This window comes from Thalassophryne amazonica, chromosome 11, assembly GCF_902500255.1.
Source record: "Thalassophryne amazonica chromosome 11, fThaAma1.1, whole genome shotgun sequence".
Classification (NCBI taxonomy): Eukaryota; Metazoa; Chordata; class Actinopteri; order Batrachoidiformes; family Batrachoididae; genus Thalassophryne; species Thalassophryne amazonica.
Window position 1 is genome coordinate 47043501 of NC_047113.1, and position 16454 is coordinate 47059954.

Sequence of the window (16454 nt, forward strand, 5' to 3'; positions counted from 1 at the left end):
CCATCCAGAGTAACGATCTGGTTAGACACCATGCTTCTAAGATTTGTGGGGCCAAGTACAATAACTTCAGTTTTATCTGAGTTTAAAAGCAGGAAATTAGAGGTCATCCATGTCTTTATGTCTGTAAGACAATCCTGCAGTTTAGCTAATTGGTGTGTATCCTCTGGCTTCATGGATAGATAAAGCTGGGTATCATCTGCGTAACAATGAAAATTTAAGCAATACCGTCTAATAATACTGCCCAAGGGAAGCATGTATAAAGTGAATAAAATTGGTCCTAGCACAGAACCTTGTGGAACTCCATAATTAACTTTAGTCTGTGAAGAAGATTCCCCATTTACATGAACAAACTGTAATCTATTAGACAAATATGATTCAAACCACCGCAGCGCAATGCCTTTAATACCTATGACATGCTCTAATCTCTGTAATAAAATTTTATGGTCAACAGTATCAAAAGCAGCACTGAGGTCCAACAGAACAAGCACAGAGATAAGTCCACTGTCCGAAGCCATAAGAAGATCATTTGTAACCTTCACTAATGCTGTTTCTGTACTATGATGAATTCTAAAACCTGACTGAAACTCTTCAAATAGACCATTCCTCTGCAGGTGATCAGTTAGCTGTTTTACAACTACCCTCTCAAGAATCTTTGAGAGAAAAGGAAGGTTGGAGATTGGCCTATAATTAGCTAAGATAGCTGGGTCAAGTGATGGCTTTTTAAGTAATGGTTTAATTACTGCCACCTTAAAGGCCTGTGGTACATAACCAACTAACAAAGATAGATTGATCATATTTAAGATTGAAGCATTAAATAATGGTAGGACTTCCTTGAGCAGCCTGGCAGGAATGGGGTCTAATAAGCATGTTGATGGTTTGGATGAAGTAACTAATGAAAATAACTCAGACAGAACAATCGGAGAGAAAGAGTCTAACCAAATACCGGCATCACTGAAAGCAGCCAAAGATAACGATACATCTTTGGGATGGTTATGAGTAATTTTTTCTCTAATAGTCAAAATTTTGTTAGCAAAGAAAGTCATGAAGTCATTACTAGTTAAAGTTAATGGAATACTCAGCTCAATAGAGCTCTGACTCTTTGTCAGCCTGGCTACAGTGCTGAAAAGAAACCTGGGGTTGTTCTTATTTTCTTCAATTAGTGATGAGTAGAAAGATGTCCTAGCTTCACGAAGGGCTTTCTTATAGAGCAACAAACTCTTTTTCCAGGCTAAGTGAAGATCTTCTAAATTAGTGAGACGCCATTTCCTCTCCAACTTACGGGTTATCTGCTTTAAGCTACGAGTTTGTGAGTTATACCACGGAGTCAGACACTTCTGATTTAAAGCTCTCTTTTTCAGAGGAGCTACAGCATCCAAAGTTGTCTTCAATGAGGATGTAAAACTATTGACAAGATACTCTAACTCCCTTACAGAGTTTAGGTAGCTACTCTGCTCTGTGTTGGTATATGACATTAGAGAACATAAAGAAGGAATCATATCCTTAAACCTAGTTACAGCGCTTTCTGAAAGACTTCTAGTGTAATGAAACTTATTCCCCACTGCAGGGTAGTCCATCAGGGTAAATGTAAATGTTATTAAAAAATGATCAGACAAAAGGGAGTTTTCAGGGAATACTGTTAAGTCTTCTATTTCCATACCATAAGTCAGAACAAGATCTAAAATATGATTAAAGTGGTGGGTGGACTCATTTACTTTTTGAGCAAAGCCGATAGAGTCTAATAATAGATTAAATGCAGTGTTGAGGCTGTCATTCTCAGCATCTGTGTGGATGTTAAAATCGCCCACTATAATTATCTTATCTGAGCTAAGCACTAAGTCAGACAAAAGGTCTGAAAATTCACAGAGAAACTCACAGTAACGACCAGGTGGACGATAGATAATAACAAATAAAACTGGTTTTTGGGACTTCCAATTTGGATGGACAAGACTAAGAGACAAGCTTTCAAATGAATTAAAGCTCTGTCTAGGTTTTTGATTAATTAATAAGCTGGAATGGAAGATTGCTGCTAATCCTCCGCCCCGGCCCGTGCTACGAGCATTCTGACAGTTAGTGTGACTCGGGGGTGTTGACTCATTTAAACTAACATATTCATCCTGCTGTAACCAAGTTTCTGTTAGGCAGAATAAATCAATACGTTGATCAATTATTATATCATTTACCAACAGGGACTTAGAAGAAAGAGACCTAATGTTTAATAGACCACATTTAACTGTTTTAGTCTGTGGTGCAATTGAAGGTGCTATATTATTTTTTCTTTTTGAATTTTTATGCTTAAATAGATTTTTGCTAGTTATTGGTGGTCTGGGAGCAGGCACCGTCTCTACGGGGATGGGGTAATAAGGGGATGGCAGGGGGAGAGAAGCTGCAGAGAGGTGTGTAAGACCACAGCTCTGCCTCCTGGTCCCAATGCTAGACAGTCACAGTTTGGAGGATCCCAAAAAATTGGCCAGATTTCTAGAAATGAGAGCTGCTCCCTCTAAAGTGGGATGGATGCCGTCTCTCCTAACAAGACCAGGTTTTCCCCAGAAGCTTTGCCAATTATCAATGAAGCCCACCTCATTTTTTGGACACCACTCAGACAGCCAGCAATTCAAGGAGAACATGCGGCTAAACATGTCACTCCCGGTCTGATTGGGGAGGGGCCCAGAGAAAACTACAGAGTCCGACATTGTTTTTGCAAAGTTACACACCGATTCAATGTTAATTTTAGTGACCTCCGATTGGCGTAACCGAGTGTCATTACTGCCGACGTGAATTACAATCTTACCAAATTTACTCTTAGCCTTAGCCAGCAATTTCAAATGTCCTTCGATGTCGCCTGCTCTGGCCCCCGGAAGACAATTGACAATGGTTGCTGGTGTCGCTAACTTCACATTTCTCAAAACAGAGTCGCCAATAACTAGAGTTTGATCCTCAGCGAGTGTATCGTCGAGTGGGGAAAAACGGTTAGAGATGTGAACGGGTTGACGGTGTACACGGGGCTTCTGTTTAGGGCTACGCTTCCTCCTCACAGTCACCCAGTCAGCCTGCCTTCCCGACTGCACGGGGTCTGCCAGGGGGGAACTAACGGCGGCTAAGCTACCTTGGTCCGCACCGACTACAGGGGCCTGGCTAGCTGTAGAATTTTCCACGGTGCGGAGCCGAGCCTCCAATTCGCCCAGCCTGGCCTCCAAAGCTACGAATAAGCTGCACTTATTACAAGTACCATTACTGCTAAAAGAGGCCGAGGAATAACTAAACATTTCACACCCAGAGCAGAAAAGTACGGGAGAGACAGGAGAAGCCGCCATGCTAAAACGGCTAAGAGCTAGTAGCTACGCTAAGCTAGCGGATTCCCAAACAGGGAATCCGACACTAGACAGGCTGTGGAGCAGCACAGGTAACGCACGACAACAGTGCTAAAATAAAATAAAAATCCACTAGACAGGCTGTGGAGCAGCACAGGTAACGCACAACAACAGTGCTAAAAAATAAAATAAAAATAAAAATCCACTGGACAGGCTGTGGAGCAGCACAGGCAACTCACGACAACAGTGCTAAAAAATAAAATAAAAATAAAAATCCACTAGACAGGCTGTGGAGCAGCACAGGCAACGCACGACAACAGTGCTAAAAAAAATAAAATCAAAATCAAAATCCACTGGACAGGCTGTGGAGCAGCACAGGTAACGCACGACAACAGTGCTAAAAAAAATAAAATCAAAATCAAAATCCACTGGACAGGCTGTGGAGCAGCACAGGTAACGCACGACAACGGTGCCAAAACAAAACAAAAAAACACTAGACAGGCTGTGGAGCAGCACAGGTAACGCACGACAACAGTGCCAAAAAATAAAATAAAAATCCACTGGACAGGCTGTGGAGCAGCACAGGCAACGCACGACAACAGCGCTAAAAAAAATAAAATAAAAATCCACTGGACAGGCTGTGGAGCAGCACAGGTAACACACGACAACAGTGGTAAAAAATAAAATAGAAATCCACTGGACAGGCTGTGGAGCAGCATAAAAGTGGGTTTTAAGGTTGGTTTTAAAAACACAGTGAGGAGGCCTGCCTGATGTGGAGCGGTAGATTGTTCCACAGTCTACATATTTGGTCCCATTCGCTCGGCTGTCCCAAGTGTGTTGTACATGTTCAAAACACTCTTGGCGCCGTCGAGATGGCACGCACATCTGACGGCAGTCTATGTCCAGTTTCTGTGTCATCTGATCTCAGTCTCGATATTCTGACGGCATCATAACAGTATTTGAAATGATCCATTACTTAAGAAATCTCATCTTGATGCTAGTGTATTAAAAAATTATAGGCCGATATCAAATCTATCATTTTGTTCTAAAATTCTGGAAAAAGTGGTTTCACAGACTACCTTACTGAGAATAATCTTTTTGAGCCATTGCAGTTTGGTTTTAGAAAATATCATTCCACAGAGACAGCTCTCACTAAAGTAGTGAATGACCTCTTGCAAGCAATGGACTCGAACACCACTACGGTTTTGGTGCTGCTAGATCTTAGTGCTGCTTATGATACTGTGGTTCATCATATTTTACTCGATAGGCTGGAAAATCTTTTTGGGATTACTGGAAGTGCCCTGGCCTGGTTGACGTCATACCTGTCATACTGCAGCATTTTGGGATTGCCTTTCATTGCTATGCTGATGATACTCAGCTGTACATGCCTATTACTGGTGGTAATCTTATTCACATAAAATCTTTAGAAGATTGCCTTGTATCAGTGAGAAGTTGGATGTCTAGTAACTTCCTACTTTTAAATTCTGATAAGACTGAAATGATGGTTCTTGGTCCAGCGAGGCATCAGCATCAATTGACCAGCTAGTGCTTAGCTTAGGTTTGTGTGTTATACATCATATGGACAAAGTGAGGGACCTTGGGGTAATTTTTGATCCTACGTTGTCCTTTGACCTCCACATTACAGACATTACAAGGACTGCTTTCTTCCATCTGCAAAATATAGCAAGATTTGTTCCATCCTGTCTATGGCTGATGCTGAGACTTTGATACATGCATTTGCCTCTTCTAGATTGGACTATTGCAGTGGTTTGTTTTCTGGTTTACCGCAGTCCAGCACTATGGGTCTTCAACTGGTTCAAAATGCTGCTGCCAGACTTTTGACACAAAGCAGAAAGTTTGATCATATTATGCCATTTTGGCAACCCTTCACTTGCTTCCTGTCTCTGCGAGATCAGATATTATGGTTTTGTTGCTGGCCTATAAAATTGTTATGGACTGGCATCTCCCTACCTGGCTGAACTGGTTGAGCCCTGCTCTGTGTTCCCAGGGTAAATCAAAAGTCTGCTGCTCACAGGGCTTTTTCTTATTGTGCCCCTGCCCTGTGGAACGCTCTCTCAGGGCACATAAGAAAATCAGACACTGTGGAGACTTTTAAATCAAGACTTAAGACCCACCTATTTTCTCAGTTTTAGCATCAGTATTTTATGTATGTTATGTATGTTATATTTTTACTATCTTTACTTTTTATGGGTTGCTTTTTTAATCATGTTTTAATCTTTTAATTATTTTTATTGTCTTTTTCGTGTTGTGTCAGGCACCTTGAGGTGATTTTATAGTGAATTGGCGCTATATAAATTAATAAATTTGAATTTGATCTGATCGCGGTTGATTGAGTTCTGAGATGGATCGGTCACGGCAAAGCCTGCCGGCATGTTGTGCCACGTATGACCACCTCAACTGGACCCCGGCCAGGGAGAGGAAAGGAGATGATGATATGTAATAACATGTATGTGGCACGCATAAATCATATGTAGTGTGTGTGAACAATCAAACCGAATGTACCATGTGGCGCTGTGCCTCTCCGTGGTGTCATGCGCAGTAATGCATCATAGTGCACGTCAGAGCTGAACGGATCTCACTGCTGTTAATATACATATTATTACTTGATCACCATATAATCTCTAGGAGGAGTTGTAGGAGGTGTAACTGTACCACCAGGCTATGACAACATTATTAAATATGAAACTCATCTCCAGCACGGAACTAGGATCCTTTCACAGCAAGGGGCACACAGGATCCAAACCACAGCCTGTGGTGAAAAACCTCTCACCCGGCTGCTGTGTGCTGCAAACAACCACAGCAAAAATAAATCCCATGTGATAATCCAACCGACATCACTGTGTACATAGATGCATTGTGCTGCTGAAGTGAGCAAAAAAAAAAAAAAAAGAAATTAAAGTTTGCTGGAAAGGCTGCATCTGACACATGATGTGACTGCTTGGCCCAATGCCAGCAAAGTTTCAGTAAAGGTGTCCAGTGGCTTGCAGCGGCACGCACATGTGCCCGAGCACACGATTCATGGCTCTTTCAGCCGTTATGAACACACACACACACACACACACACACACACACACACACACACACACACACACACACACACAGCTGAGTGATCATTTCAGCATCTGTTTTAGCATGCACGTGAGGTAAGTAGTGCAGGGAAGGGGAGGACGAGCACAGATGTGAGTGACCACACCTATGCTGGCTTTGACCAGTGGTTGGTACAGTTTCGCTAACTGCTAATTATCGAAGCTAATGTTTTCATTATCGGATTAGCTTTTCAGATAATTTTGAAATCCATCATCGGACCAATTATCTTCCGATAAGTTTTGGTCCGATAATTTTTAGACCGCTAACATATTTTTGCAAGTGTGGTGAACAAAGCTTAACAGTTACAAACATTTATTAAGTCTAAAATCAAATAAGTATGTACCTGTTAAATGTTTTGTAGTAGATGTGCAGTTCTATCTTCTGCAAACAAAGGAGCTGGTTCCAGAAGAAACCGCTCTATCCTCTGCAGGTAAAGGAGAACTGGTCACAAAAAAGAACAAAGCTCATTTCTTTTGACCCCATACTGATACACTGGAAATATTACCCAAATCATCCAGAGGCATTCAGTTTTAACTTGTGGTTAAAATTTTAACCAAACTAATTTCAGACAAGTTATTTAAATTGACGTCACGTCTGAAGTTTTATAAAGTAAAAATATCAGATATATGTTTTAGTTTTAAAGTAATGCACTACTTTTGAAGGTTTTAGTGTGGACATGCTGTGTCCAGGTGCATTATGGGTAATCTCAGTACATTTACGACAGAAGAAATGCATTTGAGACACTCTAATCAGACTCCACAGGGACAGCAGCATTAAACTCTTTGTATATTGTGCCTAAAACTCCCGTGAATATATTCTCTGTGTTTATAGACATTATTGTGTTTGTTTCATGTAAAAATGCCAGAAGAAGCCCAGGTTGCTTCTACATTATTTTCAGTTGGAATCATTGCAGTCGATTCCTGTTTGCTCTTCTTGCTTATGTCAAACACTGTCTGCCGTCTATGTTCCAGAGTAATATATATATATATATATATAAATATATATATATATAATATAAAAAATCACAACTTGGCTTTGTTTTGCAAATGCCTTCTTTTTTTACAAATAAAAAATGGCATATTTTACAAATCACATTTATATGTAAACACCAACACACACCTCATATTAACGTGTTGGTTTTTACATAGAATGAATGAGTCAACCAATCAGTGTTAGCGGAGGCACATTTTACTCATAATCCCTTTGGCATCTGTCTGTGTTTGTTACAAAACTTCAGAATTAGTGCATTATTTAAAATTAAAAGATATGTTATATTTTAACTTTGTACAAATGACAGAATTGACATTGATTTATTCTATCTGTATTAATTTTATTTATAAATCAAAACCATAACTCAGCACTGCTTTATTTTCCAAGACCTCCGCCTCACGTCGACACTGAGTAGAGAGTTGAGCTTCGCTGCTCCTGTCAACTGCTTCACTGCTGCAAGCTATGTAGTAAACAGGAGCTTCCAGCAGTGGGCAGGGCGCACAAAGACAGAAATGCTGACTTATTATTTGGGTTATTATTTGGGTCTGTGATTGCCTTTGACGCAACCAGAAGCAATTCAGCTTGTTAGTTGCAAGTGTACCGGAGACAATACTGAAAGTTATCGGTTAGCGATTAGCTGTAGCTTCCGATAATTTTTTGGGGTGGTTTATCGGTTTAGCTTCATAAAAGGTAACTTTTCAGTTAGCTGATTATCTGTGATCAAAGCTAACTTTTTGCTTAGCTGTGCTCACCACAGGCTTTGGCACATATGGTGTGAGTCCAGTCAATACGTTGGTTGTACTCCAGTGTACCATCTGGGACTGTGCAAAGGAACGACGCGGCACTCCCTCCCACTCCGGTCCCGTGTTTGTCTTCCAGACGTTTGAACATCAGGCAGTCCATTGCCTTTTAAGGCTGTCTAACAGCAGTCTGTGTTGTCTAACTGTTGTCTAAATACAGATTTGGTAAGTAAGTCCCTTCGGCTGCTCCCTTGTTTGCACTCGGGGTCGCCACAGCAAATCCAAGGTGGATCTGCATGTTGAATTGACACAGGTTTTACGCCGGATGCCCTTCCTGATGCAACTCCACATTACATGGAGAAATGTGGCAGGGGTGGGATTTGAACCCGGAACCGTCTGCGCTGAAACCAAGCACATTAACCACTTGGCCACCACCAGTTTTTATCAACAGGCAGCTTTTGTGGAAACGCTGCAATCCACAGCCGTTTTTCAAAGGCTGTGTTATTCGCCAAGTATCCACAGAAAACAAAGAATTTGACTTTGGTTAGAGCTGCACTCTGGATAGCATATATAAACACTGAAATTAAGTCTTTTTTCTAAAATGTTTTGGTGGTTTCGTGTTATGTAAATGAGGAAGTTGCTTTCTTGAAACTGCTTCATGTATTCAGCGCGGGTGTGCCATCTAGTGTTCAAGAGATAAAACTTTAGCCCCATTGACTAAAAATTTAGTTCTTTTACCAAAACATCAAATCTAGGCTTGCATCTTAGATGTACCTTCCGGCAAATTGTACTGTACTTGTAGCTTTGAGATCTGCACAATAAATGTTTTCAAAATTACATTATATCTGTTTTTTTTTTTTCATTTTTATTTATTAATTTTGATCAATTTGCCTTTGCTAAGGGACCCATTCAGAAACGCATTATAATTGTTACACTTAAGTTTATATCATGATATATACTGTTACCGTGAAGGGATTGAGTTTATACTGCGATATGATACAGCTTCACATGCTGCCTTCTGTTGGACAGGAAGTCAGTAATCCGCCTGCAGGTGGAGTTGGGCACACCAAGCTGAGAGAGCTTGTCCTGCAGCAGAGCTGGGATGATCGTGTTGAAAGCAGAGCTGAAGTCCACAAACAGAATCTTGGCATAGGTTCCTGAGGGAGCCGTCTGTATTTGGGAAGTTCGTGGGAGAGATTACCTTTGTTGAAGTCGCCCAGGATAATAACTAAAGAGTATGGTTTAGTCCGCTCCACATGCAGTATCTGGTCGGTGAACATGCATTGTGCCTTGTGCACGTTAGTCGTGGTGTGATGTAAGCACCACCTAGGATGAAAGAGCTGAACTCACGGAGCGAGTAGAATGGTTTGCAGTTAATTCAAAAAAGTAACCGTTGCATAACACAGGAGTAACACACAAAAACAAACAAAGAAATGCATACCAAAGCACCAACAGGCCTGCAACGCGGGAGAAGATTTGACTTCAGGCAGGGCAGCAACACCAGGCATATAGTCAAAACTACATATGAGTGGCTTAAAAACAGGATACTTACTAATTTTTTGGAGTGATTCAAGAGTCTTAAATCTTAATTCAGTTGACATATGGTCAGTGGATGTTGTGGAAAAAAGATGTTCACTTATCATCCCCATGAAACTTGGCAAAGCTTGGGCAAAGGTGATTGAGGAGTAAAAAGGAAAACAAAAAGTAACATTTATTGCAAAGCTGGTGGAGGCATAGTCACAGACTTGGATAACTGCTGTCCAAGACGCATATTTTAAATACTTTTAAATATTTGTTGGGCTGGATGGCATGGTCAACATCATACAGAGGTTTTTTTTTTTTTTTTAGAACATTTATTGTGTAAACCTGCAATATTTAGAAACCTTATCCTTTTCTGAAGTAACTGCAGTCTTTGAGAAACACTTTCATAAAATATAATAATCAAGCTGCACAAAGTGAAAACAAAAACTGACTATTTGCAGAGCTAATTTTTTTTTTTTTTTTTTATCCCGCCTGATGATCTATCTTATGTTTGCAGTGGACATATTGTTTTGCATTCCTTGTCCTCCACAAAGTGTTTGGATTTGAAATGATAGAACACATTGCAGTGTCAGTCACCCCCACAGTTTACAAATTGTTTTCGACTCACTGACTTTTTAAATCCAAACCCTGAAGATACAGTGGGCGTTCCACCAGTCTTTTTGACCAACTTCTCTTCATCATGTGCACCACTGTCTGTCTTTTTTTTAATGCACAACAAGCAGTGTCTTCTGGATGTCTCACCAGTGCAGGCTGTTGACACTGAAGCCTGCTCTACAAGTTAGCGCAGTACAAACAAAATCCATACGGTAGAGCACTGGTTCTCAAACCAGCCCTAAAGGGTAGCAAATGCTTGTTTCAGTGAAGTACTCCATTAAATCAGTCAAACATATTGATATTGCAATTTCAAGTGGGGGAGATGATGATCTGCAAAATACCTTAAAACGTGCCATATTGTGGCTGTACTGTCGGTTTCTAATTATTATCCACAAGAATTGTATTTGCACAGATTAATACATTAGAGAAGGCAGTCTTCAGTGAGTCTTTCACTGTGTGTGTGTGCGCGCACGCACAGCCTGTGTGGGTGTTTTTATTTGGCTGTGAGTTGGAGGTTAATGGGATCATCTGGTTTAAGGAGACATCTTCTCAAGTGTTGATAATTTGTGTGTCCACATGAAGAGGACGCTCTCGCAGTGGGACACATATCATACTGGAGCACTTGAGAGAGAAATAATCTATATGTTCTGATTTGAATAATGAGGATGATACAGAGACATCTCAGTTGCAGAATTTATTTGCTCTGTGATAAAACATAGAAGCGCAGTGATAAATTATTAGGGATTAGATTCAAGGATTAAAGATGCAGAGAAAGGGAAACAAATTGCTTCCAAGAGTAGCTGAGGTTTAAGGAATGAAATCCTAAAGAGGCTTTTATGCAATGAAGCTGTAATGAAGTGTGAACTACCAGTTAGTGCAACTGAACAAATGATAATGTCTTTGTTTGTTTTAAATTGCCTTATTGATGGTGGCTATATAATTCTTCAGTTCAGAATGCAAGGATATGATTGTAGAACCTGAAAATGCATTATGTTAAGGGGCAAGAAAAAAAATACGCAAGATACTGCTTTTTTAAGTCTAGAATTGGCATACTTGCTTACAGGTAAGGTTGTACCACTTTTGTTCTGCAGAGAGCCCAGTGACCTTCATTTTGAGCAGAAACTTTTGTCTTTTGCATCACCAGTAATACAGCTTCATGGTGGAATGGAAGAGAGGAGGATTTTCTTTAAAAAATTCATATTTCAGCTATAGTTTGCTTGAGCCTTGGTTTGATCTGGTTTATGGAATTGATTTGTTTTTTTTTTGTTTTGTTTTTTTTGTTTTTGCTGCCCTCCACCATGAAGCTCTTGTGATGCACACGCAAAGCTTGTACTATCTTCAGTTTCACCAGTCACATCCACAAGGCCTACAACTATTTCAGAGTTGTCATAGCTACGTTGGCTTCCTTCACTACTTAGTCTCCTTTTTGCAGGCTCACTCAGTTTTTGACAACTGCTTTCTCCAGACAGATTGACCATTAGAGATACAACAACTAATGAGTTATTAACTGACATATGTTTTGCTAATTATTTGTTTTGAGTCTTTTATAGTTATTAGTTTTTTTTCCCCAATATCTGAATTCTCTGATTTCAGCTTTTGATGAAGGCTTTATTTTGCTGTTTTGTTTACTACTACCTGGCAGTAAACTGAGTGCCTTCTGGCTGAGGGAAAAACAAAACATTTAAAGACATTGTCTTGGGCTCTAGAAAACATTCATTAACATTTTTTCTGACATTGTGTGGACCAAACAATTAATCGATTAATCTGGTGATTGTCTCGATTAATTGACAATGAAAATAATGATTTGTTGCAGGTTTAATTTACCATAGAGTACCATACTGTTTGTATTTCTTATTAATTCCTGAAAATGAAGTCCATGCCATATTCATTGACTTGGAAATGTTCAGGTATTCATTCTCTTAAGTAGGGTTGGGTATCGAGAACCAGTTCTTTTCGGATATCGTTAAGAAATTATTCAGTCCACCGACATCAATAGAATTTTTGCTTAATGATTCCTTTATCGGTCCTTCAGAACGGCCATTGTTTTTGAGGGTCTTTGTATAGATAAAGGTTAATTTCTCTACAGTGATTATAGACCCTGCAGCAGCTCTGTAATCAACCGCTTCTGCAGCGTGACTCCACTTTGAAGTGTGAACCAATGAAGCAGTGCTTTGGTCTGCTGACCTGTTGGTTCTTTGATTCACTGCTCTTCAGAAGCGGCAAGTCCGCTTCTTAACCCCTCTCAAAGCCATTAAAATATGTCAATCGTGAGTCACTTTTGTGTGGATTAAAGTCACTAACTGGGACTCTTGTCTTGTTGCAGTCAAGAAATGAGAATCGTCTTCCGTTCTGTTGGCACAGCTCCAAACACTGTGCTGCTCTCTGCCGAGACACAGTCCGATCAGAATTAATAACTTCAAAACGAATTACCGCTTTAAATAAAATGACAACTCTTTCCAGACGTTGTAATACAGACAATAAACTACAATTCACTAAAACGTTTTTTCCTCCCAAAATGAGACGTCCTGCATTCTTTATGAATTACATCAGCTGCAAGAGCTCAGCTCAGGTGTATGGAAAGACATTCATGCCAATAATATCTGAAAGGAAATGCTTTTGAAAAAACTACAAATTTTGTTTATTTCTATTTATGTCCAGAGATCAAGGATCCACCATGTAGAGTTTATTATATCCAGTGTTCAAGGATCCAGTGACCAATTTCATTTTTATTTACTTTAAGACTCAATAAAATGTTGCTGATATAGAAAACCTGTAAAGCCTACTATTAGTACACAGAAAGTTTACAAGAGGTATCGATAAGGAATTGGATCGACAAGCGGAATCGATAATGCTATCAATATCAATAAAATCTTGTCAATACCCATCGCTACTCTTAAGACAACTGGCTGTAAAAGTGATGATTTGTGTTAACAATGGTCCTTATAGTTACTTTGTCCAATTACTTATGGGCTCTGAAAATCGAGGGTCTCTATGAAAATGACTGTTATTCCTAAATCATTAATGTAATATTTTTTGTTAAACTTCTTAAACCTGGACATCTACAGGCCGTATATACAACATTATACGAGGTCTGTTAGAAAAGTAACGGATCTTTTTATTTTTTTCAAAAACTATATGGATTTGAATCATGTGTGATTGCATCAGTCAAGCTTGAACCTTCGTGCGCATGCGTGAGTTTTTTCACGCCTGTCAAAAAATAAAAAGGTCCATTACTTTTCTAACAGACCTCGTATAAGGTCAGATTCTCCTATTAACCTTAGTGTTCAGCGAATCATAATTTTCATCATTTTTCAATTTTGTTAACAGTTAATAGTTTCTTATACAATTTGCCAGGATGCGTAGCAGGCAAATCAGAAAACACCACAGCAACGTGGAAACATACTAATTAATAATTACATCTAGTCATTTTCTGATTACGTTTGGCCCTTTGTCATCTGAGGGTGAGAGCAGCTTGTGGTTCCTCTTAGGAAGTTCCTCTAGGGAATTTCACAGAATAACATTATGTATAACAGTTGATGCCGTGTACAAAAAAGGGAAATTCAACATCCACATATTTGACTATAAATGAATGGGCTGTTTTTCTGTAGCAGCTGTTCATCCAAGAACAGAAGCTCAAAGCACTTTACAACAGCATCTCACATGCATACACAGACAAACAGATGCCAGGAGCTGCATCTGCTAAACTGCAGACCGTGAACAGTTTGGGACTTGGCGTCTTGGCCATGGACAAATTGACATATGGAGAGGAGTAGCTAGGAATCAAACCAACGGCCTTGTAGTTACCATACAGCACTTTTTTTCCGCTTGAGCTCCAGCTGCTTGGGTGATAGGATAGTTGGAACCCATTCCTATAATAGTTACAGCTGTGATTTAATAATCTGTCACATTGTTGTATACAAGTTGTGGGTTGCCAACATGTACCTTTCTTTATTCAGTAAGTTTCCTAACAAAACATTTTAGCCTAATTTCAATGGCATTTTTAGATATCTCGCTCACACTGCCATTATAATGAGGCCCGTTGTACTTAAATAACATCAAACATTCATTGTGATTTTTTTTTTTTTTTTTTTTAATTACACCTTACAAGCATGAAAAACAATAACTTATGACCCAAGAATTCATCCTTTTACTCAAACAAGCTGGCCAGGAATGGATTGATTTTACTGACCCCTGCAGAGCTGATCTGACTAATAAGCAGAAAATTATTTTGACAGAAAAATTAATTGTGTAAGATACCAACAGTTCCTGGTTGCTGCTTTTCAAGTTTGAGGATTGCCTGCTTTTTCTAATATTTTTGTTCCCAATCTGTTGTTTTGTCTAACAAAACATTTGCATACATCAAACATGTGCTCTAGAATATTGAGATTTTCTTTATTTTGTAATAACACAATAACATGCTTTTGGAGGGCGGTATGCATTTTCAGAGGCCCCAGGTTCATGCCCAGTTGCCCAAAATGACCGATATTCGCCCGAGTTAGACGAGTTGTCATATAATGCATTCTAAAATGCATTGTTTTAGTCTGTATTTGTACACTGATAACTTCAAATTAGTCTGTGATGGGATGCTAATACAGGTGAGATGTAGACGGTACATCTTTCAAAGTCTAAAGTTGTTCATGAGTTAGAGACAAAGTAACACATTTATTTGTATGACTGCTTTCTGTCTAACAGTGGAACCTTCTTTGTCTGCTTTTTGTTTTGCAGTTACTAGGAGCAGCATTCCTGGGAATAGGCCTGTGGGCATGGGCGGAGAAGGTAAGCGTACACATGAACACAAACACACTGACGTGGTTCAGTAGGATTGCTTCAGTTGCATAACAGAATTTTTTTTCAGTGATATTGCTGGAAAAAGTTTGAACTATGATTTTCAAGAAGGAGCCAAAGTGGAAATAAGGTTGATAAAAGAATGATGTTGCTTCACCAAGAAAGAGAGAAAGATTTCCAGTTAAATAAGTACTAGTAATATAGCTTAATGTATTTAAGTAATTGTAGTGACAAGGGTAAATGCTACAAAAATGAAGCCACATGGTCAAAAATGCAAATCCCTTTTGCTCATACCCACCAGCAGATTGAAGTCTTCAAATGTAGCAAAGCTGGTAATTAGAACGTGAACTTATGACAGCATAGTGGTTACCAGCCATCCTTTGCAGTTCCTGTATATGTACAACATTATATAAGTTGCAGAGGTCAGATTCTCCCATTAACCCTTGTGTTCAGTGATTCATAATGTTCATCATTTTTCAATTTAGTTAACAGTCAGTTTCTTGTACAATTTGCCAAGACGTGTAGTAGGCAAATCAGAAAACACCACACCAACGTGGAAACATACTGGTTAGTTACATCTAGTCATTAACTCTGCAAATAGTCCAGCACTGGAGTACATTGGTAGAACAGCGTGAATAATTTAAACAGATTGGGCTGAGTAATAAATAATGGCTGCTGGAAAGAAATAATCATGAGTTTGGGTCTCCCTGACTAAGATGATTAGTTTCAAGCCAGCTGCTCTGAGCCAAACTACATTATTGTTTAAGGGCTTCATGATTAAACTCAAAGGAAGGCAGTTTATCCTGCCACAACAGCATTTGAGGAAAAGGTGCAATTTTGTCTCTGTAGTTGTCCCCTGGTACGGTGCAGTGCAAGCTTAATTAAAGCAGTGTGAGGCTTCAGCAAAATGTAGTAGAGAGAAAAATCATAACTGAACCAAAAGTTTGTACATGAACCAAAAAGTTCTTGAACAAGGTTTTGTGTCCACAAACAAACCATGTACACTGACTCATGTTGAAGACTGCCTACTGTTGGGTGTCAGAGTGTAAATGATGGAGAAACTGTTTGCTTGTCAGCGTGGGCTACAATGAACATCTGAGACTGACAGGAACATGCAGTGAGCTCAGGGCTGCAGGCCTGAAATCTGGAAGGATGGATTATACAACTCCACCTGAAAACATTTATGCTGTTTTTTTTTTGGGGGGGTGAGTCAGGTGTTACCAGAGTGTCAAACTGTGAAATGCATACCTCCACCAAGTCCCCCCAAAAATGCCCCATTCTGCAGTGTTCATAAAATGTATTTCTTGACTCTGCACCATTATTGGGAACCACAAAAAATATGAGATTGCCAAAACGTTTGTGGAAATCACTTGTAAAGTAACATCTG

At 39.5% G+C, this 16454-nt stretch overlaps 1 protein-coding gene across 1 annotated transcript in view; it reads left to right on the top strand.

Moving 5' to 3' along the window:
* tspan17 (tetraspanin 17) overlaps nucleotides 1-16454 on the top strand; it is a 61524-nt gene that overhangs the window by 25329 nt on the left and 19741 nt on the right. Inside the window, exon 2 of the mRNA XM_034181505.1 lies at nucleotides 15008-15058. Coding sequence (XP_034037396.1) covers nucleotides 15008-15058 — 51 coding nt within the window. The remainder of the gene's footprint in view (nucleotides 1-15007; nucleotides 15059-16454) is intronic.